General features: G+C 32.8%; 1 protein-coding gene across 4 annotated transcripts in view; it reads left to right on the top strand.

The window, feature by feature from the left end:
* LOC126811732 (titin) overlaps nucleotides 1-23496 on the top strand; it is a 128941-nt gene that overhangs the window by 78747 nt on the left and 26698 nt on the right. For 2 of the 4 annotated variants that reach the window (XM_050537588.2, XM_050537587.2), the window contains exons 31-48: nucleotides 214-425; nucleotides 1316-1520; nucleotides 3579-3599; nucleotides 5262-5358; nucleotides 6087-6315; nucleotides 6619-6870; nucleotides 7080-7164; nucleotides 7390-7593; nucleotides 8353-8481; nucleotides 9082-9179; nucleotides 9555-9572; nucleotides 11026-11125; nucleotides 11865-12068; nucleotides 13627-13761; nucleotides 15770-15832; nucleotides 17140-17289; nucleotides 19146-19235; nucleotides 21266-22480. In XM_050537588.2, the coding sequence (XP_050393545.1) occupies nucleotides 214-425; nucleotides 1316-1520; nucleotides 3579-3599; nucleotides 5262-5358; nucleotides 6087-6315; nucleotides 6619-6870; nucleotides 7080-7164; nucleotides 7390-7593; nucleotides 8353-8481; nucleotides 9082-9179; nucleotides 9555-9572; nucleotides 11026-11125; nucleotides 11865-12068; nucleotides 13627-13761; nucleotides 15770-15832; nucleotides 17140-17289; nucleotides 19146-19235; nucleotides 21266-22480 (3507 nt within the window). The remainder of the gene's footprint in view (nucleotides 1-213; nucleotides 426-1315; nucleotides 1521-3578; nucleotides 3600-5261; nucleotides 5359-6086; nucleotides 6316-6618; nucleotides 6871-7079; nucleotides 7165-7389; nucleotides 7594-8352; nucleotides 8482-9081; nucleotides 9180-9554; nucleotides 9573-11025; nucleotides 11126-11864; nucleotides 12069-13626; nucleotides 13762-15769; nucleotides 15833-17139; nucleotides 17290-19145; nucleotides 19236-21265; nucleotides 22481-23496) is intronic. The other 2 variants (XM_050537590.2, XM_050537592.2) reach the window with 2 other exon arrangements.

Here is a 23496-nt window from a genome sequence, read left to right on the forward strand (position 1 = left end):
GACGTTAAACCCCATTTCATTTCATTAATATTTGTTACAATAGAAGGATATTGATAGAACTAAGTTATATACATATAAAAAACATTATATTAACACACCAATTAGCTTACACAATGATTGTTATAATTATATCGTCACAGTTATAGATATAAAATTTCAAATATTCTGAAATTTGCATAATGGATTAGTAATGGATATTTTTTTATTGTACAGAATTAGATCAAGAGGACGATCTGGCGACTAAGAGAATAACACGCATTCTGACCACAGATTTCCCACAATACTTTGCCCTGGTTTCTAGAATTCGTCAAGAAACCCAGAATATCGGAGAGGAAGGAAACTTGATCAGTTCTACAGTTGTTCCTCAAGTACAAGCTGTCTTCCCAGAGGGCGCTCTCACAAAGAAAATCAGAGTAGGTCTACAGGTATGTGCAGATTTACTTCTTATCAAACTTTAAATAAATAATTTTGGCGCAGGATAGCCGGTTGGTGCTGGCGTGTCATAGAACATTTAATTGATTCCTTCATTATATTGGTAATTACAGGAAATGTAACGGCTCATTCTGAGAATGACAGATTGGGATATATTCTATTCTTGTAGAAAACAAATACATGAGCTACCATGGCGTTAACACAATAAATAATCATCATCATCTTTAACTTCTTTGATAGGCATTTAGTAATTAAACATAACACAAGGTACAATATTATGGATACACAATTACTGGATTTATTACTATGCAATGTTTCGATGAGGATATTCTCATTTGTTTGATAAAGACAGGAGTATGTATAGTAATAAATCCAATAATTGTGTATCCATCAAATTGTACCTTGTGCTATCATCATTATAGTTATCATCATCAATGTACAATCATCAATTTGTAATGTCTTGTATTCTCTGTGCACATTTTATTCAGTTTTATAAAATCTTGCGTCACATTTCTATTTTTTAGTTTTTTATCAATCAACCAACCTAAAAGTGCTTAAATCTTGAGACCCAAATCTTTTCAATCTATGGCAGTCAGTGTAGAGAACTATACAATTTCTCTCTCCTTTTCATTTGTAGCCTTCTTCCGGGCCAGCAACCCTAGCGAGGCTAGTAGAATGTGACCTATCTGATGAAGATTTTTAGTTGTTGCTCCTGAACTTGACTTTTGTTTATATTTATATATATATTTTTTTAGCGTTGTTGTTGTAGCTGTTAAGTAGGCCATATAGCATGTTACATTCCTTTTATACGTATTCATTTTGTTGTGAACTTTGCAAGATATGTCATGTGACACCTATGGTTTTGGTTTTTCCTGTTGATTAGGCACAACCGATAGCACCAGAACTTGTTGCTAAACTCCTTGGTAATCGTGTGGCTGTGAGTCCAATCGTAACCGTGGAACCAAGACGCAGAAAGTTTCATAAACCTATAACTCTGACCATACCAGTTCCTGTAGCTTCGCAGAAAGGAATGATCAATCAATATGGTGGAGAGCGACCAACTCTGCGTCTACTGTATAGCATATCGGGTAAGTAGGTAGCACTCTCAAGTTGTTGCCCTTATTTGGATGTATGACATGTTTGTTATTTTTTGTTCTGGTATACTTAGAGAAAACGATTGTAAAATATTAGAGAAAAGTTAGCTTGATTTAAAATATGGCCTACAAACATAAAAGTAGATACTTGTAAACAGTGTTATTGTTTTTCTTGAGCTGTTAAAAACCTTCAGTTGCTGTTCTCTTGTGTTTAAATCCTTACTGTTATTGGAAGCATGATGGTTATATTATAAAATTTCATTTTAAAAATTGTAATAAAATAGCTTTGTTTAAAATATAGCAGTGCAATAATCAATGTGGAATACTCTTTATGGCACGTTATATTTCTTATTCTTTATTAATCTCAATTGTAGCCCTTTAAAGCGACTGATTGTCATTTTAGGTGCTTTGAATCCCTTGCAAACTATAATATTTTGAATGTTGATCTCTTAAGTGCATATCATTTCAAAAATGGTTCAATTGTATTCACTAACTTAGACATCCTCTACAGATAATATAAACAAGCCAGAACCGCGTGTACATATTAAATGTCTGTATGAGTACATCTTAGCATGGATTAAGCTATGAAAAAGGAAATCAGTTCTGTTCACTATTTACAAAGATAATAATAATATGATGAATTAAAAATTTTGCAAATTTAGACATCCTCTGCCAGCGCACCCTTTAAGTGTTGGGTAAAATCTGTAAATAGGTCTCTTTTTAATCCAAGGCGGGGAGATTATTTACCATTGATATTTTGATTTTATTTTCTTAATTAGATGTTAAATAATCAATATGAATACATTTTATCGTGGATTAATTCATGAAAACTAGTTATCGTTTCAAAACTACAAGTGACAATCAGCTGCTTTGAAAATGGTAGATTCATGAATAATCATTTAGTTATTCAGTTAAATCATTTAGTTATTCAGTCAGTCAGACTTTTTTGGAAAATACTGATCAGAATAGTGCCATAAGGAATTATGTTCAACAATATATTGCAGTAAGGGTATATGTTATAAGTAAAAATTTAAACAAAAATATTCTATTCATATTATTGTAAGTTATCATTATATGCTGTAGTTCATACACTATACTCAAGTTATAAACTAGTTTATTAGATGTCCTGAAGTCGCATTACTTCAGGTGGGGTGGGTGTAGGGGTCAAGTGGTCTAAACCATGCACTTTAGATCATAGTCTGTCATGGAGTCAAGTGGCGTGGTGTCGACCCCCAGCTTGTACAGGACAGGGATGAGGATCGCCTTTCCAACCATATTGGTTTTCTGTGGGTTGTCCAATTTCCTCCCACTTCTAAAGACCCCTACAGTGAATTAATGAAATAAAATTTACAAAGTGTTAGTCCCAAAATAACCTAGTTTTGTGTCAAGTGGACATAAAATCCCATTTCTCTCTCTCTATCAGTTGTATAAAAAGTAACGTATAATCTGTCCCTATTTATAATCTATATCGTATCTGATCAAAGACGAAATAATCCAGAACTAATTTTAAGGAACAAATACGTTTTGTGGGTTTGATGCATTGAATATGCAATTCTCCCATGTTCTGTTTGCCATATTTACAAAATTAATAATGGTCACTATTGTTTACTGATCAGAATTCTGAGATCAGACCACTTTTGACCAGACCTCAGGCTATTTATTCTATATAACTCAGCAATGACTTTGTTTGGTGATAAGGCTATCAGACAGATTAAGCCGAATAATAGTCATTGCATTTATATATATAGTTGACTAGTTTAGTTTGAATATTCGAAAAAATAGAAACATTACTAGTAGTAATACCTTGTTCGTTTAACGTCTGCTTCCACAATAGTAATATAGCAGACAAGACAAACATTACTTAGCCAGCCCATCCACAAATAATATAGTAAAAGTAAAAGGCCTCACAAAAAAAATTCAGGACTGTTGTATTATATGTTACACATGAAATGTTTGTAAATTATAATGTTTATTATGGTAAAGTATGTAAATTTGTTATCATTGCACTAACCTTGTGTTTGTCTTGTTACTTTCTTGCTGCATCATCATCAGGTAACAACTCTCACAGCCGAGGTAAATCTTCATAACTTTAATCCAACATATTTATTTACTGTGATACTATAATATCTATTAGAGATTCTTATTAATACAGAAATTATATAGATTAAGCTTGACAATATATTGGTCTTGTTGTCATAAACATTTGTACATTGACAATTAATTAAAAGTTCTCCTAAATTCTTCTTTTATAAACAAAATATATTGGTCCTGTTGTCATGAATATTCGTACATAATTAATAGTTCTCTTAAATTCTTCTTTTATAAACAAAATATATTGGTCCTGTTGTCATGAATATTCGTACATAATTAATAGTTCTCTTAAATTCTTCTTTTTTGAAAAAAAATATATTGGTCGTGTTGTCATGAATATTCGTACATAATTAATAGTTCTCTTAAATTCTTCTTTTTTGAAAAAAAATATATTGGTCGTGTTGTCATGTACATTTGTACATCGACATTTAATTATTTCTCCTAAATTCTTCTTTTATTAAAATATTTATAAAGTAGGAAAATCTGAGATGTCGTTAAGACAGCTGTACATATATATATATCTCACTGTATCCATTGTTTGTTGTATGAAGTCTGTCTACGTGTATGGTCCTAATCAGTATGAATAAAATGTAAACCCTCTCTTTTAGTCTTGATCAACCTGTACTATTAGTCTTGATCAATCCAGCCTGTTAGCCTTGCTCATCTCTGCCTGTTATTCTTGATAAAAATAGCAGCCATGTTATAATAACCCACCATGCAGCTATATATCATTGATCTTCATTAGCCCAGTTGGCGCATAATTTAGTTACAAGGTGAAGGTTATTTTCCCTCAACATACAAGATTCTCTGTATGACCTTTGATACTGTAAACAAATCATAAGTCATACAAGAATCTCTGTATGACCTTTGACTTGAATCGTAAGACATACAAGAATCTCTGTTTGACTTTTGACATGAATCATAAGGCATACAAGAATCACTATTTGACATTTGACACAGATCGTAAGATATACAATAATCTCTGTATGACCTTTGGCACGAATCGTAAGATATACAATAATCTCTGTATGACCTTTGACACGAATCGTAAGATATACAATAATCTCTGTATGACCTTTGACACGAATCGTAATACATACAAGAATCTCTGTTTAACTTTTGACACGAATCATAAGACATACAAGAATCTCTGTTTGACATTTGACACAAATCGTAAGACATACAAGAATCTCTGTTTGACATTTGACACGAATCGTAAGATATACAATAATCTCTGTATGACCTTTGACACTTAGCGTAAGACATACAAGAATCTCTGTATGACCTTTGACACAAATCATAAGACATACAAGAACCTCTGTATGGCCTTTGACATTGTATGCAAATTAAGCACTTTTTGGTGCAGATTATTTTCTGTGTTATTTTAAGTGCAGGTGAAATATGTTGATATGATCAAGACTATCTTTCTATTAAAACTCAATAAATATCATGAATTTTGATGTATTGATGAAACCTTAATTTATTAATGACGATTGCCAGTGAAATTTAGGCCATTAAAAAGAAATAAACTTATAAGATTAAAAGACAATCTTTGAAAATTTTATTTAACACTATTTCTAACACAGTAAGTAATTTGATTTATATTCTGATGAATTTTGAATAATAATTTGTGTCTGTTTATAGGTGAGAAGGATCCAGCCATATGGGAAGATATAACTGAAAACAAACCTATGAGCCTGGTCAATGACTGTGTATCATTTACTACAACTGTATCAGCACGGTAAGTAATATATGGTCTGCTTAATCTTTTTGGAACACCATTGACAGTTTCAATTCGAAATAAAGAGTAGGTCGTGGTGCTGCTGTCCGGGCAAGATTTCCCTCATAGCACACTGCATGGCATGTGCTTGTCTTCATTTCCCCAGATGGAGCTGAAAAGCTGGACGTTACACAAAATTTAATTTCTTTCTAGAACACTCGATATCATTTTGTTGTTCAGTTTAATTTTAATCCCTCCTGTGACAAGAAACTTTACAAAAAAGATAACAGGATCTGGGTCCCATTTTACAAAGACTTGTTACTCTTTTCAGCATGTACAAACAACATATAACTGTTTAGTTTCAATTGACATCCGTGTACGTAACCTTACATATAGACCACGGGGTTACCCAAGACCAGTTTCTTATTTGTCAGGGATCAAGTCTAAAAGCCAAGGTGCTCCTATGTACCCATTGGTGTGTACGTAAAAGAACCCTTTGATAAAGAGTAGGTGGAAACAGGGCTGTCCAGACAAAATTCTTCCCCTCATATTGCGCACGTAATCATTGAAATCGAAACACACCATGTTACTTTCAAAATGATCAAAGTGTCGTTTTGACGAAATGGTAACCTGTATTCCCTTCCTGATCCTAAAAATACCTGTAGTAGTAACATGAGGTAAAACAATTTGAATAGAAATAGACCCTGTATGTTTATTAAATTTTTTAAATGATGTATTCTTTCTTTTAGATTTTGGTTAATTGACTGTCAGAATATAAATGAAGCCACCCAGATGGCAACCGCATTATACCGCGAGGCCATCACTGTGCCATATATGGCTAAATTTGTAGTTTTTGCCAAGAGAACGGCAGCAGAAGAAGGCAGATTAAGAATGTTCTGTATGACAGATGATAAGATTGATAAAACATTAGAAAAACAGGAAAGATTCTCCGAAGTGGCCAGAAGTAGAGACATAGAGGTAAATTATTCTTTGGCATTTTTAAGTCTCGATTATCTATTTTAAATGGCCACGATGCTCTAATCTACTTAAAATCAGAGCCATCCAATGGCTCAGAGAGTTGGTTATGGTCTTGGCAAGTTAATAAATCTTTAGTTAATAATTTATATAACATTTGAAACCAGAAAAAGAACTGCAATAGGCAGATTTAGCTCCTACATGTCCATCTTTAATGTAATAAGACAAACTGAAGTTAATACGAAAATTTAAAAACCCAGAATCACTGAAATGAATGACATTTTGTTTTATTATCAATATTTTTAGGTGCTTGAAGGACGACCACAATATATTGAAATGGCCGGAAATCTTATTCCTGTTACAAAATCGGGTGACCAACTGCATGTTAATTTTAAAGCTTTTCGAGAAAATCGTTTGCCGTGTACAGTAAAGATACGCGACCTTGACCAGGAACCATCAGCTAGAGTAGCCTTTATGAAAGAACGTAAAGTCGGGCGGGGAGAAGCGCCACAAATGCCAATATGCAACCTTAATATTAACTTGGGAGATACAATTAAGGTATGTCTTCTAATTTCATATATATCATAGTATTATTTGATAATACTGAACTTTGCACATACAATTAACTGTTATGTATTTCCAGAAATTAACTATTCCATATTCCAGGAAGTTTGATCCTTTTCTGTATGATTTTTTTTTTACCAAACTTTTGTCCTTTGTTTTACCAAACTGTATGTGCTATCATACAAAAAACATTTTAATTGCAGTCTGATTCTATGGAACTAAACACAGCAGCAGCATTAGAAGCCAACGAGAAAAGAACAGAATTATTAAGAGTTGGGAAAGGCATTAGTTAGTATATTATGTTCATTTATTGAAAGAAAATTGGGAAATGCATTAGTATCTTATTAAGATATTTTAATTTTATGTTCATTTATTTAAATAAAGCTTAAATTTGTAATGACCAAGAAGTTACTTTTTTGAAACCTTTTTTTTATATGTAAGATACTCTTTCTCAGCAAAAATGCAAGAAGTTTTTGTTTGCATATGTAGCTTTATTTTCCGATCTATTTTTAGTTGTAAAAGACACAATAAGACGAAGTCAGATGCGATTAAATGATATTGCTGATCATGTTCGAGGCGACTGGGTAGTCTTAGCACAGCAATTAGGTATTCGTATGACAGATGTGAATTCTATTAAAAATGATTACAATAATGTCAACGATCAAGCTCTTGCCATGTTACAGCTGTGGGTTCAGAGAGAAGGGAATAGAGCAACAGGTAGGCTCAGTTTAAATACCACATTTCTAATAGCAAATCTCATTATGTAGGACATCTTATGCATAAGTCAATCGATGTCCAGAATACCCCTCAATACTACAGTTGGCTACAAAAATATAACTTGTTCAGATGCTTATGTTAAACTGGTTTAAAAACCCAGGCGATCGAAAAACAAGTTTTACTTTGTTCTTTAAATGCATTTGTTGGGAAAATAAACCAGTTCAAACCCCCCAACTCTCTACCTGTCTTTGAGAGGCTTTTCTTCAAAACTGGCTTTGGGCACACGCATGAAATTACCTTCCTGGCAAAATGACATCATATGCCCATGCGAAATGAACTCTACCCTTTAACCAATGAGGTCAAAATAGTTAAACTGGTTTGGCTAATATTACATGAGAACGCTACACAGCCCTGTGTTAAAAAACCTGCATTTTTAAACTAGTTTGAATATAAGTGTTAATGGTCACATGCTCTTAATCATCCTTTACCCTTAAATGGGAGGAATGCAACATTTTAGTTGCCTACAATTTACTTTAGAGATTGACACAAATGTTGCTTTAGACATTTGCCATATTATTAACAAAAAGTTTCACAGCAAGATAACAACATGAATATTGATTGAAATTGATCAATATTGAATTCTAATTTGTGTTTTTAATTTTGATTATGATGGAAAATATTGAGTTAGAGACTTAGCTCCTTTAACTGTACTTATATCAATAATATATTGATAGATTTCGAATAAATTGAATATTATAGGTAATGAATTAGAGAGTGCCTTACGTTCAATAAATCGTGAGGATGTAATTAAGAGTTGTATGTATGATATAGAAACAGTAGATGATGAAGTAGAAGCAGCTGCTGCCCGGGTAGCAATGGACCAATCCGGTAAGTAGTATTTTGGAGAATATCACCCAGTCTTAAGTAGTAGTAAGAATAAAACCAACACATAATTCAAATAAATTGTTGAAATGGTATTTAGTAATTGAACAGGATAGAATTTTATGGAATCAATTACTGTTTAATACTTGTTACGTTTTGACTAGACTTCTCTAGTCTTTATTAAGCGTCAAAACGTCACTTAGTAATATACATTAATTCCATAGAATGTGTGTATCATTCATGTTGTTTGTATTTACTTTTAATCATTCAAGAATTTAAGATATTGATGTCAGACAGTTTGATGATGCTAAGACTATGGTTAAAATGAACATCATAATAAGGTTATGGTTGAAATGAACATCGTAATATAGACTATGGTTGAAATGAACACCGTTATGATATAGGCTATGGATGAAATGAACGTTGTAATATAGGCTATAGTTGAAATCAACATTGTAATATAGGCTATTGTTGTAATGAACGTCGTATTATAGGCTATGGTTGAAATGAACATCATAATATAGGCTCTGGTTGAAATGAACATAGTAATATGGGCTATGGTTGGAGTGATATATGCTATGGTTGAAATGAACATTGTAATTTCAGGTTTCGATACTTTTAAAGAAGAGATTGGTATTTCGAAAGACTCCTTTAAACGTGGTATGTCCTTAGATGTCCAATATGACGAACAAGATATGATCAAGGTAAGAAATTGTGGCTTTGGTGCTTTCATAACATAATCCTTCAGTTGCTATAGAGATCCGTGTATCTGTGATGTCCTTATCTAACCAGTATGTAAAATGTAGGCTTAGTGATAACAGTGTTTGGTACTTTTGTATAGTATATGGATTTGTAATTTGGAAGCTAATATAAAAACTATCCCAGCTTGATAGCGGTTCAGTCATGTATAGATTATTGTCAATGATATAATCAGTCACTCTAGGGCTCCACTCTAGATCTCTTTATTTTGTATTTTTGGTTGCCTCTTGTCACTGTCCGATGCTTTTAATTATGCACTATTCCAGCCTATCATTCAATTCATTATCTTTTGCATGCCCGATGCCTGTACCTTATTTCAGAGACTCGAGGATATTAAGGTGAGCAGTTGCCTCCCTTTAAAATTCCTATTTTTACTTCTTGCAGAACTTTTGTAGCTTTTCTTATTAAAAGGATGTTTCTCTGCACTTCTTCAAATTTCCGACATGTGCAGCAATTTCTTTATCTTGTGTATCTTTTACAAAAGTCAAAAATGAATGGTTCAGTTTTCTGTTAGAATTGTTTTAATGAATTTACACTAAATCTGCTCATTTTGTGTTATAGTTTGCATGTGGCATGTTAGACTCAATCTTCATGTAATTAGCACTATTAAATACTTCGCTTTATCACCAGCAAAATGATGGTATAGAATTTATTATTATTTATCTGATTTCCTAAGAAGTTTCAATTGTTTTTTAGCCTTTTGTTCCGACTCTAAAAGAAATGTAAAGAAAGTATATTAATTCTTTTTGTGTATTAAAAGTTAAAAGATTTGTGTCAAGTGCGAGGCGGATACTTGTAGTTTCATTGAAAGAAGTTTTTATTAATCTGTGAATTGTTATCCATGGCTGGGATAGGTGTATTTGACAGTTGTGTTATTTTTTGCAAAAAAAATTTGTAACATTTACAAATATAATGGAACCAATGAGTTTGAATTGTTTCTTGTAACAAAACTCCCCACCCCCACTATCAGTGCGTTTAGAAAACTTTTGTCAAGTGATTATGACAGACCAATCAATTTTAATTTTGTTGTTTACACTCATTTTTGACAAAACTGTATTCTGATAATTATGATTCAGAGCATGGTTAGCTAGCCCTCCGTTCCGCCACACTCCTCCACTATCAATGCATTTAGAAAACTATTGATGAGTGATTTTGATAGACACCTAACTTATTACACTAATTGTCCTGCGTGTGTGTTAAAATATAGTGTATGTATGTAACAATATGTAGTCATCTTGTAGACAAGCTAGAATAATATATATAAAGTAGTACTAATAGCCAGTTTTCTACTAGTAGACTTAGATCATAGGATATCCAATATTTTACCTATTATCATTATTTTTTTATCCAGAATAAATTTATCTTCATAAAATATATTATTAGTATTTATCTTTGGAATGTGGTGTCTTGTTTTGATTAAATAATAATACTGTATTTAAGATTAAAGATTTACTTTCAAGCCACATCTTGTAATTTTGATCTAAAACCATGCACAGTTCTGCACCAATATTTATGCAATGAACATGTTTGTTAGTGTAGTAATCACAAATTCACAAACTTGTTTAAACATGTAAAGGCTTTCTTTTCCACGATATCTTGTTGAAGTACGTGTAATGTTAAATTTGTATTGTTAATGTTGATATTTTAAGTGTCCTCTTGACATGATTCACTTTACACCGTGTCACTTCCTACACTTGGCTAGTTGATGATTTTCAACCTGTTATTAATGTTTAATTAAATATCATGTTATATTTGACAAGATTTCTACATTTATTTGAAAATGTTTTGTAGGAATCTGAATCAGCTGCTGAAGAATCTAGTCCCGGTAGTGAACGGGGTTCTATAGTGGATAATAGTGATAAAGCCGCTCCACAAGCAGTAGCAGAAGAAGGTGAGACTAATAGATTGTCTTTATAATAAACAGTAAGGCCAAAACAAATTTAATTTTTAATTCTTTGGGGGCATGATAAATAAAAAAAGCCACTTGAGTCTCATGTAAAATGATTTATTTTAGAATTTAATAAACTGAAAATGTGGAACTCAAAGCTTTTAAGAAGAGCAACCCAAGTATTTGCATTTCTTCCCCCCCAAAGAACAAAAGTTTAAATTGATATAGGCTAATAATGTATTATCACAGAAACAAGTAGTCATATATAATTTGGTTATAATCTTTACATTTGTGTATTTATAAGCTGAAACTAAAAGAAATGCTTATTCTAAGATAGTATGTTAATGCCAAGCAAATGGCAGCTAAAAAGCTATTAGATAGATAGGCATACATAAAATGAAGATGGTTTCTAGAGCTTCACTGCTTTAATGTACTTGGCTTATTAGTATATATGAATTGTTTCAATGGTATTTAGTAATTGAACTTGAAACATACAGGTTACAATTCTGTGGAATACAATTACTGCTTATTAGCATTGATTGATAAAGACTAGAGAGGCCCAGTCGAACAAAGCTCAGTAATAAACAGTAATTGTATTCTATAGAATTGTGACTTGTGTATAGATTATGACTAATTAATAGATTTAATAATAGACACAATAATAAACAGGTAGTAAAGTTTTACAAACTGTCAAATACATAAATATCTAAGTAAATCACATGACAATTTTACAACCAATCAGCTACTGGATCTCGACCTACATCGATAGCAGAAGACCTCACAGTATTCGTAGATCAAAGACGTCCTGTTGCTAAGGTAACAACTCCAGAAGAAAGACAAATTATATCACAAAAGAAGAAGGAGGCTTATGTTGACCTGCTCAGTGAACTCGATAAATATGCAGATGAAAAAGAACGAATGCAAGCAGCGCAGAAAGTAGAGCAAGGTGTGTGGGTAGATGGCATGCTGATAGTTTCATCCTAATTTCCATTCTTTAATATCATCATCACTATCCATGTTCACTCCTTCTTTGAGATGACGTAACTCATCCCAATTCTTAACATGGTTTTCACAATTCTTAAAATGGTTCACTTTATTCACCCAGTTCATCCCATTCTTAATATGGTTGACTAAATTGGCTGTTTTCATTCAATTCTTAAGCCGCCACTCACTTTTACTCACCCAATTCTTGATGTCACGACTTATCATTGGTTACTTTCACCCAATTCTTAATCACTATTAACTCTGTTCACTTGATTCTTAACATCACCTTTGACTAATTTCCAAGCATTTCAAGAGGGCATTCATTCACTTCTTTGATGGCTTACATAAATCATGAAATTAGACACAAGGTACTTACAACTTGATAACATAAGGGAATTACTTAAAGATACATTATGGGAGATAAGATAAAGAGATGGCAGTTCTCGCTATAATAGTTAAAAACTAGATAGTGTCAAGTTAATTTGCTGAAAATTTCAGTCAAATTGATCCACTATGAGCCGAGAAAGAAGCCGGTGACATTTTTGCATAGTCTCGGTTATCATTACTAAAATCATTAATATAAACAGCATAGTCTCGATTATCCACTTTTTCTGATTTAATTATCTTTGGCCGTTAGCGGCATATAGGAATCAAATCCAGCCTACATCGAAGGCTAGCCTTGACATCGAGAGTTTATTATTGTCTGGATAAGTTAATTAATGTCTAATTGATAATTTAGATAACATTTCAGGCCTAAAGAAAGACTTGTAATAAGCAGACTTTGCTCTTGCATAATGCATGTTTAAAGGTTCTTTCTGATATTACATGGACATTCTTCCTGTTGACAACACAATTACTAATATCATTTATCCTGAGGATTATTTCTTGAAATATTGAATCAAAATTAAAAGTTAATTGTAAACATGGTTATTAAAGCTGATATTTAAGGCATTTTACAATTTTAAAAAATAATCCCCAGATTTATAAAAATTGCACTAAATGTACATGTGTCGATGTTCAGTGTTATTATTATAAGATATGTCATTTGAAATCGTATATATTAAAAAGAAATAATCTAATCGTGGGCAAAGCTTATTTATTTTCATGTGGTAATTGGTTCATGAATTTTTTTTTCTCATATCATTCATGTTTTTAGTTTAGGTTTCAATAATAATTTTTGTATTGTGTATCCATATCGTAATTTCTAATTTAATAATCAACAAAATCTTGCAATGGTAAACTCTAATGTATAAAGTAATTAGAAAATATCTTAATTTCTAATATCTCAATAATCGACAAAATCTTGGAAGAAATGGTAAACTCTAATTTGTAAAGTATTTAGAAAGAACATATAAATGTGTTATAATAGAACTAATTCTGTGTATCTGTTCATTTTATTGGTTGTCTTCCATTTCATTTTTTGTAATTAAATGAATACACATCTTTCATTCATTCCGGTCATGTAGAAACTGTAGTCTATACTTATATCTATATATTCTCCTACTCTCCCTGCTCTCCAGGAATCGATGACCGTATATCTATCACAGAAGAAAAAATTACCCACGCTTCCAGAGATCAGGTGGATATGTTTAGCAGACTAGATCAGCCTTCTTCCCAAACAGTGCCCTCAGCATATGACAGAACATCACAAGAAGGTACACACAGACTGGCATGATGTCACCCTAGTTCTCTTTGTTTTCACCTGCATGGGAGAATGATCTTTTAGTTGTTACCTGCATGGATGTTATTTAATTTTCATTTACAGATACTGACATAACCTTTATTTATTGTAAAACTGACACTTTACTTTCTAAACACAGTAAAACTAATTGTGAAATAATCAAAGAAACAACCCATTAATATTAGATGATGCTACCTGTTTACTTTTTGCTTTGTGTACAGCAGTGGCGGTGGGTAGAGGGGGGGGGGACCCAGGCATCCATTTCAAGGTGGGGGGCATCCAATCAAAGAGTGGAATTAACATTAAAAAATTTGAAATTTGAAATTATCGCTCTTAAGTTTGTTGTACAAACTGCTCTACTTGATCTATTTTTTTCTGTTTTGACAAATTTAGCATGTCCTCCTTTATCACATTTCTTAGTACTAGGCCCTATACTTGAGTTATGGGGGTATAAAATCAAGGATTTGTCCCTAAGCATCACCATTGATTTCTTGTATTACCAAAAGTCAGTTTTCTGTGATTACATATTTTGAAATCTGGATGACTGGATGACAATGTCTTTTGTTAATGCTGGACAATTGATATATATATAAAATTCAAACCCACAAGTTTACATGTACTATCATCTTTGCACAGTTGTTGTGAATTTAAATGTTGTTTAAAAACTTCACCACACACACATTGAACAAATACATTGATGATCTGTCTCACTTTGCACCATTCAGTTTTTATGCTTGAATGTAACATTATTACCATATAACAGTATTTTGGATTTAATATATAACTATATTGTATCTTGGACTAATACTCTCAACAGAGAGAGTGGTGTTTAACATCCTCTCAACACAAACTAGGCCATTATGGGACAAACATCTGGCATATCATTATTTCAATTAATTGCTTGCGTGTAGGATCTTTTGGTAGTGGGAGGAAAAATGAGAGCCTTGAGAAAACCTATGAGGTTGTGTAAAACAAATTCAATAAAAAAAGGGGTATTCGACAAACCCAGTCCTTTGACAAACTCTGTATTTGCTTCAAATATTTCTGGGCAGCTATTTTGTAAGAATTTGTTACCTCCAAAATAAGACTTAGGCCACCTCAACTCAAGTACATGTACTGTAACTCATATTTATAGTAAACGAACAAAACATCTTGCATGTAAGATATTAGCACTTAGGGGTGAAATTTGCTGTGCAAAATAGACCAGTGTACATGTACAAGTTATATAGCCACTGAAAGAGTTCAAAAATTTGGCTAAATTATGTGTACATTGACTAAATTTTATATTCTGAATAGATATGAAATCAATTTCTAGAAATCATTATTCGATGTTGTTCTACCTCTTTTATAATCAAGTCTCTTTGATATTGTCATTTCTGTTTTATTTTCACCCTTTTAAATTGTCTATTTGATGTTGTCATTTCTGTTCACTGTATTTATGGCTTTACATTCTTGTGGCAGAGATGGTTGGATTTCTGTTTCAATATGGGTGTAGAAAGGCTTTGTTTAATTAAAGTTACTGATTGTTAATGATATATTTCAGACAATATCTAATTTTTAATGGCTTAATCCATGCTAAGATGTATTCATATTGATTATTTAACATTTATAGTAATGTCTGCAGGGGAGTGTTGTCAAATCTCTGTTTCATCATTTGTAAATACCGAACTGAATTGAACCGTTTTTAGGCTGCAGAGATTCGACTTGCACAATTTTGTAGTTGTTCCTAAAATAAGAAAAAGACCACTGATCATATGTATTTTTCAAAAAAAAACAACATAATTATGAAATTTATTACATCAGTTTTAAGTTGTAACATTTACATTTAACTTGGGTTTTTTAATGTTAATTGAGCACATATTTTGATTATTGGACAGCTTGCATTGACTTTATGCACAATAAATTATATTGCCAAAAGTTTTCTGACTTAAATATAAACAACCATGCTAATTGCTTTATTTGGAATGGCTAATTGCTTGCAGGAGAAGGTGATGATGAAGTAGTTAAAACTCCTCCCCCTAGTCCAACGGAAAAAACAGCAACAGGTATTTGATTCGACACATTTCTAGTTACCATACTTGCGGTACATATTTTACAGTAAACTTAGACAAATTAGTGTTTTTAAGATGTATTAACACAATTTATTAACTTGATGAAGTACAACAAAAAAAAATGTTTTCAAGATATGTTCACATAATAAGAAGGTGAGCAGTAAAATATACTAGATACTCTCACATAGTTATTAATCCTGTATTATATCATAAAGCTTCTATACACCCCAACGTGTCATGAGACTTGTAGATTATTCACAAGTGCATCATTGTAAGAATTATGGAGTACATTTTACCGTGGGGTCACGGTGGCTAAGTGGGTAAGACGCTGGTTGCTAGCCTGGAGATCTGGTGTTCAATCCCTGCATTGGCTGAGAAAGTTCATCCAGATTTTCCAGCGTGGTTCCCCCTTGTCAGTGATGCAGGACGGAGGGCCTGACAAGGACAGCTGTCTAGTCGTTCGGATGGGATAAAAAAAAACAAGGTCCCGTGTACATATTGACGTGCATGTAAAAGATCTCTTGACAGTTGGAATTTGATATAAGAGTAGGCCGTAGTGCCGCTGTCCATGCAAAATTTCCCTCATAGCACACTGCATGGCGTATGCCCGTCTTCATTAGCCCAGTTCGGAGCAGAACAGTAGGACGTTAAACCCCATTTCATTTTGTCCATTTTACCTCCTTGTCTTTCATATCCTCGGTACCCCTAGTGGTCTCATTCCATTCCACTCCATTAACCCCTGGGTTCATCCATGGGGGAGACATGTATTCAAATTATCTGCCCTTAATGACTGTGCTATTTTTATCAAAGAATATCATAAAATACAAAGGAAGTTGGCAAAGGAAAGTAACTCTCATCTTGTTGCCACAAACAAGCCGCCATATTGTTGTGAACGTAGGCAATGAATGTAAGACTGGTTTGTAAACTGTTTTTGATTGGTTCGTAGACTCATGCTACGATCGAGGGCAGATAATTTAAATAAATGAATACCCTATGGATGAACCCAGAGTATAGTGGAGTAGAACGAAACAAGACCACTGGGGATACTGAGGGTGTGTCTCACTGAAATAAACCATACCAAGCTAAGGTTGCAAAAGTAAATCTGTCCATTTAAGTAACTCAGAATAATATGTTTGTGATTTTTCTAGCATGCTTTCTAAATTGTGAATGCTTTCTTAGTGAATTTGATAGCTGCCTTTTTTTAGAAACTAGACATAATTTGTAGAATTGATTAGAAGTTAACATATTTAGCATAGTAACAATTTTTAAATCGTAAAAAAAATTAATTAATGCTGCAATAGAGGATTATTATGATGAGGAACAGACGACGGAATCAACAGAAATTGAGGAAATTTATCAGGTGTCAGACGATGGTGAAACGTGGAAAACTATTCGTAAAGTTACCACCATTACCCCGTCTGGCACAACAGAAAGAGTTACTGTTCTCAAAGGTAACCATGGTGATCAATAAATGTTATTCTCAAAATTTTTTCTATTTATGTTGTTAAAAAGCTCTGTTTCTATTTTCTTGGTGTACTCTTTCTACAATTGATTACATTTAGAGCAATTTTTCATGATTTTAAATAGGATAGTTTTATATTTGATATCGAGATCAAATAATATTTATTATAGAATTTGAATACTATCTAAAACCATGTATTAAGATTTTACAAGTTTTAAAAAGAAAACAACAAAAAAATCATGTACACTTTTATATTATTCTGTTTGTGAAACATTTGTTAAAATACGGAGTGCTGTCAGTTTGTGAAGTATTGAATTTGAATACAGTCTAAAACTAAAACCATTTATTAAGATTTTACACGTTTTAAAAGGGAAACAAAAAATGTATCATATACTTTCTTGTTATTCTCTTTATATGACATTTTAGAATACAGAATGTAGTCAGTTTGCAAAGTAACTTTGTCAAATTAACGTATTGTTTAGAAACGTTACCTGCATATCAGTTATGATCGTTTCCTAAATTTCAGTTTGTTTTCAACTCTTTCTGTTACATTTTTTGTTTATAGCCATATTTTGGTGCCATTTATTTTATGGTTTCTATTATGGATCCTTTTACCAGTTGCATGTATCTTATTATTATTTATTATATTTTTTAACAATATTGGTTATTAATAACCTAATTATATAGTAACTTTATCATATTAATTCTCTGCTTTAGCTGTGTATTTCCTCTATATTTATAGCCTTATTTTAAAACTTTATATTATTATTTTATTTTAATATTTAATTTGTAACTTTATATTGTAACTTTGCTAAACCTATGTTTACATATAGGTTTAACTAAATTCAAAGTATTCATTATAACTTTTATAATTTACCTTTCTGGGTCATATGGTCATTAAAAATATGATCTGAAAGCCCCAGACCACAGTTTCGAACTGTGCTGAGCAGAGTGATGTGTACTATTCCCCATTGCAAAATGAAGTGACCACAATTTGTTTCTAAATTATTGTGTTACTGCTGCCTTGACTAAATTATCACTATTATATTGGCATCCATAGAAATAAGATATATAAAATCTGTATGTCTAATTACATACTGTCCATAATGCTTTCCCAACCACCTGTATGTAGATTTTTGTTCACAGCAATCAATTCCATAAAAATCCCCCATCCATTGGCTTTACCTAGAGATGTTTAACGCTTGGGTTTGCTGACTTCGTAAGTCCTTACCCCAGACCACATCAAACATACTCAAAATGTTAAACATAAGGCAGTGTTTTTGTGGGAGAATAAACTTGTATCGGGCATCTTGTATCCTTCTACTGTTCCAAATAGACAGACCAAAATTTCTGTTTCCAACAAAGTGCCACCTGAAGCAGACCACCCTCCTCACCTAACCCACTTCCTCCCTAAATTCTGCTACTGCCCCTTCCCCACCTATAACTTTTATATCACATTTAAATATATTATGCGCCAATCATGAGAGTAGTTGACCAGTTGATAAGACCTGATCCATACTCATTTAGGTATAACTTTCCACTGAAAGCTCCTCAGAAATTTTAATAGGGTACATTTTCTATGACAACAAGGCTTAGATAATAGTTTCTGTGAAAAAGTAGTTCCTATGCCTATCAGAAATCTAAAACAAGTGTATCTCTGGTATATCAGCTAACAAATGTAAATGAGCAATGAGCTGTTTGAATGTCAGCCAAAAATGAGTTGGCATATCAACAAAACGTTGTTTACCACATTCATAATACAAGGTCATCCTCTTACATGATTGTCATTTTGTTATTTCATCACTGCAGGTACTGATATTTTTCTAATTTTATTATATTTTTCAGAAGAAAAGATGCCTCGAGGTGCTAATATGGCTGAAGCAGCGGCGCGTCTGGCAGCTGTTGGTAGTCATGGCGATGGAGGACAAGAGACGGGTGTGTAGATATTACCATGCCGTGTGTTCCCATGACATTTTATATGACTTGTTTTATTGCTTTATTTCTTACTACCCTGTTTCAGTTTGAACAAGGCATGAATTTCTATTGCCACCTTTACTACTTACGATTTATACTTACACGTTGACCTTTTCTTATTTGTTCTTACTTTATATCTACCCAATTTCTGACCTTCTCCATTGATCTAAGATGTGATTGTACGGCTGACATGTATTTCTAATACCCTACTCAGAATTACAATCGTTTGATGTGGCGTGCAGAGATGGGTGTTGGGGTATCCAGGGGATCCATTCCGGGAGGAGGGGAGTGGGCATCCAATTAAAGAACGTGATTAAAATTAAGGGTTTTTTTTAAAATTCAAGTCATCGTTCTTAACTTTGTTGTACAAGCGACTCTACTTATTGTTAATAAAAAATCTGCGTTTTTACATATTTAAATGGCAGAATACTAGCCTATATATTATATACTTGAGGACATACAATCAAGGAGTTGACCTGGGGCATTACCAAGCGTCTGCACGCCACTCAGCGTGTGAATAACAGGACTTAGGTAAAAATAAAATTACCAAGCAATTAAATTAAAAAAGGTATGCTCAAGTAACTTATATACATGTATTTGCGGATCATCTGACCTGAAACAGGGTAATTAGGAAAATCCATAGCATGAAATATGTTTGGTTGTAAAATACCCAAATTGTGCATGATGATAAATTAAGCGGTATTACTGAAAGTATATTGATTTACAGACTACGTAAAAACTTCAACTTTGTGCTATGTAATATTTACTAAATGCTCATCCTATAAGAGTTGCAAAACTCAAATTAAATTGTTTTATATTAAGCTTATTTTGTGTAAATTGGCCATTTATATATTTAATGGTAACGGTTATTGTTTTTTTTTATTGTTAAGTATTAATATTATTATATATATGGAATGGAATAATGTCCAATATAACGACTACTTTATATATCTGCCTAGAATGTAGGATTTACTGCCAGGACTGCCATTAATTGTGTAATTAGAATGGCAAAAGTAGCATATAGAACCCCTATATATAAAACCCTTTTCATTTCATTATTCTCTTCAAACTCATTAGAAAAATCTAATCACGTGATTGTCACCTCATTAAAGAGATAATCAAATAGAATTTAAATTGATCATATAATGTAATACATGTTCTTATTTACTTTGATTTTATAATTATTATTTGATATATTGTTATTAGCTTTTTTTTGCCTTTCTTATTGCAATTGCTTTCATTACTGTTGTCAAATTTCTGTTGTCTTTGAATAAATGTTCTATCTTTTAAGTTTTGGTTGTGGTATTTTTAGTTCACACATTTGGTTATGTTTCCATTTAAATTTTGCTGGAAGTTAATTTTCAAATTATTCACTACTAGAAAAGTTCAAGACATACAAGCAAATATACAGTAATGAAACAAGAAAGTTCTTGTAGTGGTGAAACTATACATTCTGACTAGTTACTCCTCGTGGTTGAGCTCCGGGGGTGGGTGGAACAATTCACTAATCATTGCATTTCAATCATTGGGAATGTTTTTATCCGTTATGTAACAAGATGCCCAGTGCTTATCTAGACATCATTTGGCTTCTAGAAGAACTTTTTGCTTCACAAATGTAATATCTCAGCCCTTTTTATGTAGATCTGCATGAGTTTTTCTCACCAAATTACTGTGACACTTCTGCTTATTTCTATATATTTTAACACAAACGCTACTTTCTGTAGTATGCACTTTAGTTATCTTTCATTTATGCATCATTTGAACTTAGCTACAGTAAAAATAATCATACTTATAGCTCTTAAGATAGTGTTTGCGGTTAAGGTTTTCTGTAGAATCTAGTTTCAACAACTAACCGTAAGAAGATTGCACTTTTGTTTTCTCTGTCTTTGCCTGGACTAACGGAAAGCATGGCATCCTTTCTGCGTTATGCTTTATATTCTTGAAGACTGATGTCTGCATGCAGTACATATTCTAATCCTACCAAATTTCAGACTATATGAGGGAGACTGAAAGAGCAAGTAATTATGGGCAGGGATATGACCAAATAGTCACTGTAGAGGAAACTGAACAGGTTCAAACCACATCATCCAGTGATATCGGAGGTGCCAAATTATCTTACAGACAGGATGTCCTCGAACAAATGACCAGTCCTACATCTGATGGCTCTTACCCAGAAGAACCATCATCAGTCCCAGAACCAACTATGCCTGCTGACTTTAAAGTACATGGGGAATTTGAATCTCCTTCTAGTGAAGGTCGTGGCTATGATGAGTTTACTAGTAGACTAGATGATGGACGAGATGGTTTTGATCAGTACAAAGGCACCGATATTGATGATCATCAATATAGAGACATTTCTTATGGGGATAGAAGTACAGAATATAGGGACAGGAGTGTGGAATATAAAGACTCATATATTGAACGTGGGGACAGTAGACCTACTGATTATAGAGATTCAGATGTAGACTATAGGAACACAAACAGACCATCTGATTATGGGTACGATAGTGGGACAGTTCAATATGGGGATACTAGCATTGACAATAGGGACTCCAATATTGACTATGAGGATAGAAGTAGGACATCGGACTTCAGAGATGATGATAAGACTTATATTAACGAAAGAACTACTACTGTTAATACTGAATATAGAGATTCAGATGTTGACTACAGGGATTCCAATGTTGACGATGACAAAAGTAGGACTGACTTTGAAGAGAAAACCATCACAACTACTACTACAGAATACAGAGATTCGAACATTGACTTTGGGGACGAAAGTAGGTCTACAGACTTTGAACAAAGAACTACTATTGAAACAGGAGACTCAAGAACTGACTTTGAGGACAGAAGTAGGACTACTGAATATAGGGATTCCAATATCGACGATGACAGGTATCAGACTGAACAAAGTAAATATGGTTCATCTATGGGTTATCAAGGCACTGATATTGATCAAACCATTTCTGACACATCTGTTGACAGTAGCAGGGTCACGACACAGTACGATCAGTATAGTCAGCAGGGACAACGTTATCAGAAGGATGTAGATGGTCAGTATAGGCAAGGCGATACAGATATCGACCAAACAAGCCAACGTTATGAACAGTCAACGGATACTACAACGTATGATAGGATGCCTCAATATGGTGGAGTGAAAACTGATGATAACGATGAAGGGTTACGTTATGGATCCACGGAAGAAGGTACATTAGTTTCCCTCAAGTTTAATCGGATGGGAGATTTCTTTAAATTAAGTTAGCACCAATATCACATGAGTCTACAAAAATCAAAACTCGAGCTCTGAAATCGTCTCCCTTTTATAATTTAAATTATCTAATCCAATTGACTAATATTGAATTCTACATTAACTGATCACATTTGAATAATTATTTAACCGAGGCTCAAGTGCATATTTAATTTATTTTATTTGCATTATGACCACATTAATTTATTTTAAATTATTAAACATACAGTTTTACACAAGCTGTAGGCATGAGACATTCATTACGTACTGCTGCATGTATATAGATATATATTATGTATCTTAATTTGCCTATTGTGTTACCTATTTGTTTTATGTTGTTTTGTGATGTTCTTTGTATTCTCTGTCGTCCATTGTTATCATATATCATAAAACAATTTATCTGCGAAGATAACCCTTTGAAAATACTTGGTCCCAAAGTGGTTGGTTAACCATCGTAGATCCATGGGTTTAATTTTTTTTAATTCACTTAATAGCTTTTCCTAGGAGATCTGTAATTTTGACAGATTTAATAACTGGACTAATTTCTAGCTGCACATTTTATTCTTATTAACCACAACCTTGTGCTTCAAATGAAAATAAAGCTGAAATTGGCAACATTTGGCCAAATTTTTGATTTATATAGAATGTGTTCTTGGGTAAGTGTGGGTATCATTGATCAACAAATGTGACCAGGATTTTATGTCATCCAAAGTTTCATTTTCTGTTTGTTCTTGGATATATTTCATGGACTTTATTTGTGAAAAACGCAGAAGTGTCACATTACGAAGGTTATCAGATTAGAAAATGGGTTGAGATTTATTATGTGTTTCATATTTGTTAATCACTTGTTGTGTCTATAGTTTGTATATTATAATCTATCACTGTATCTCAAATCTTAATTGAGGAATATTAGAGAAGCACTGGGTTTTTCTATTTCTTATTTATGGCTGGAATGGGCATTAGCTCAGTTGGCAA

Source organism: Patella vulgata, chromosome 2, assembly GCF_932274485.2.
Source record: "Patella vulgata chromosome 2, xgPatVulg1.2, whole genome shotgun sequence".
In the NCBI taxonomy this organism is placed as follows: domain Eukaryota; kingdom Metazoa; phylum Mollusca; class Gastropoda; family Patellidae; genus Patella; species Patella vulgata.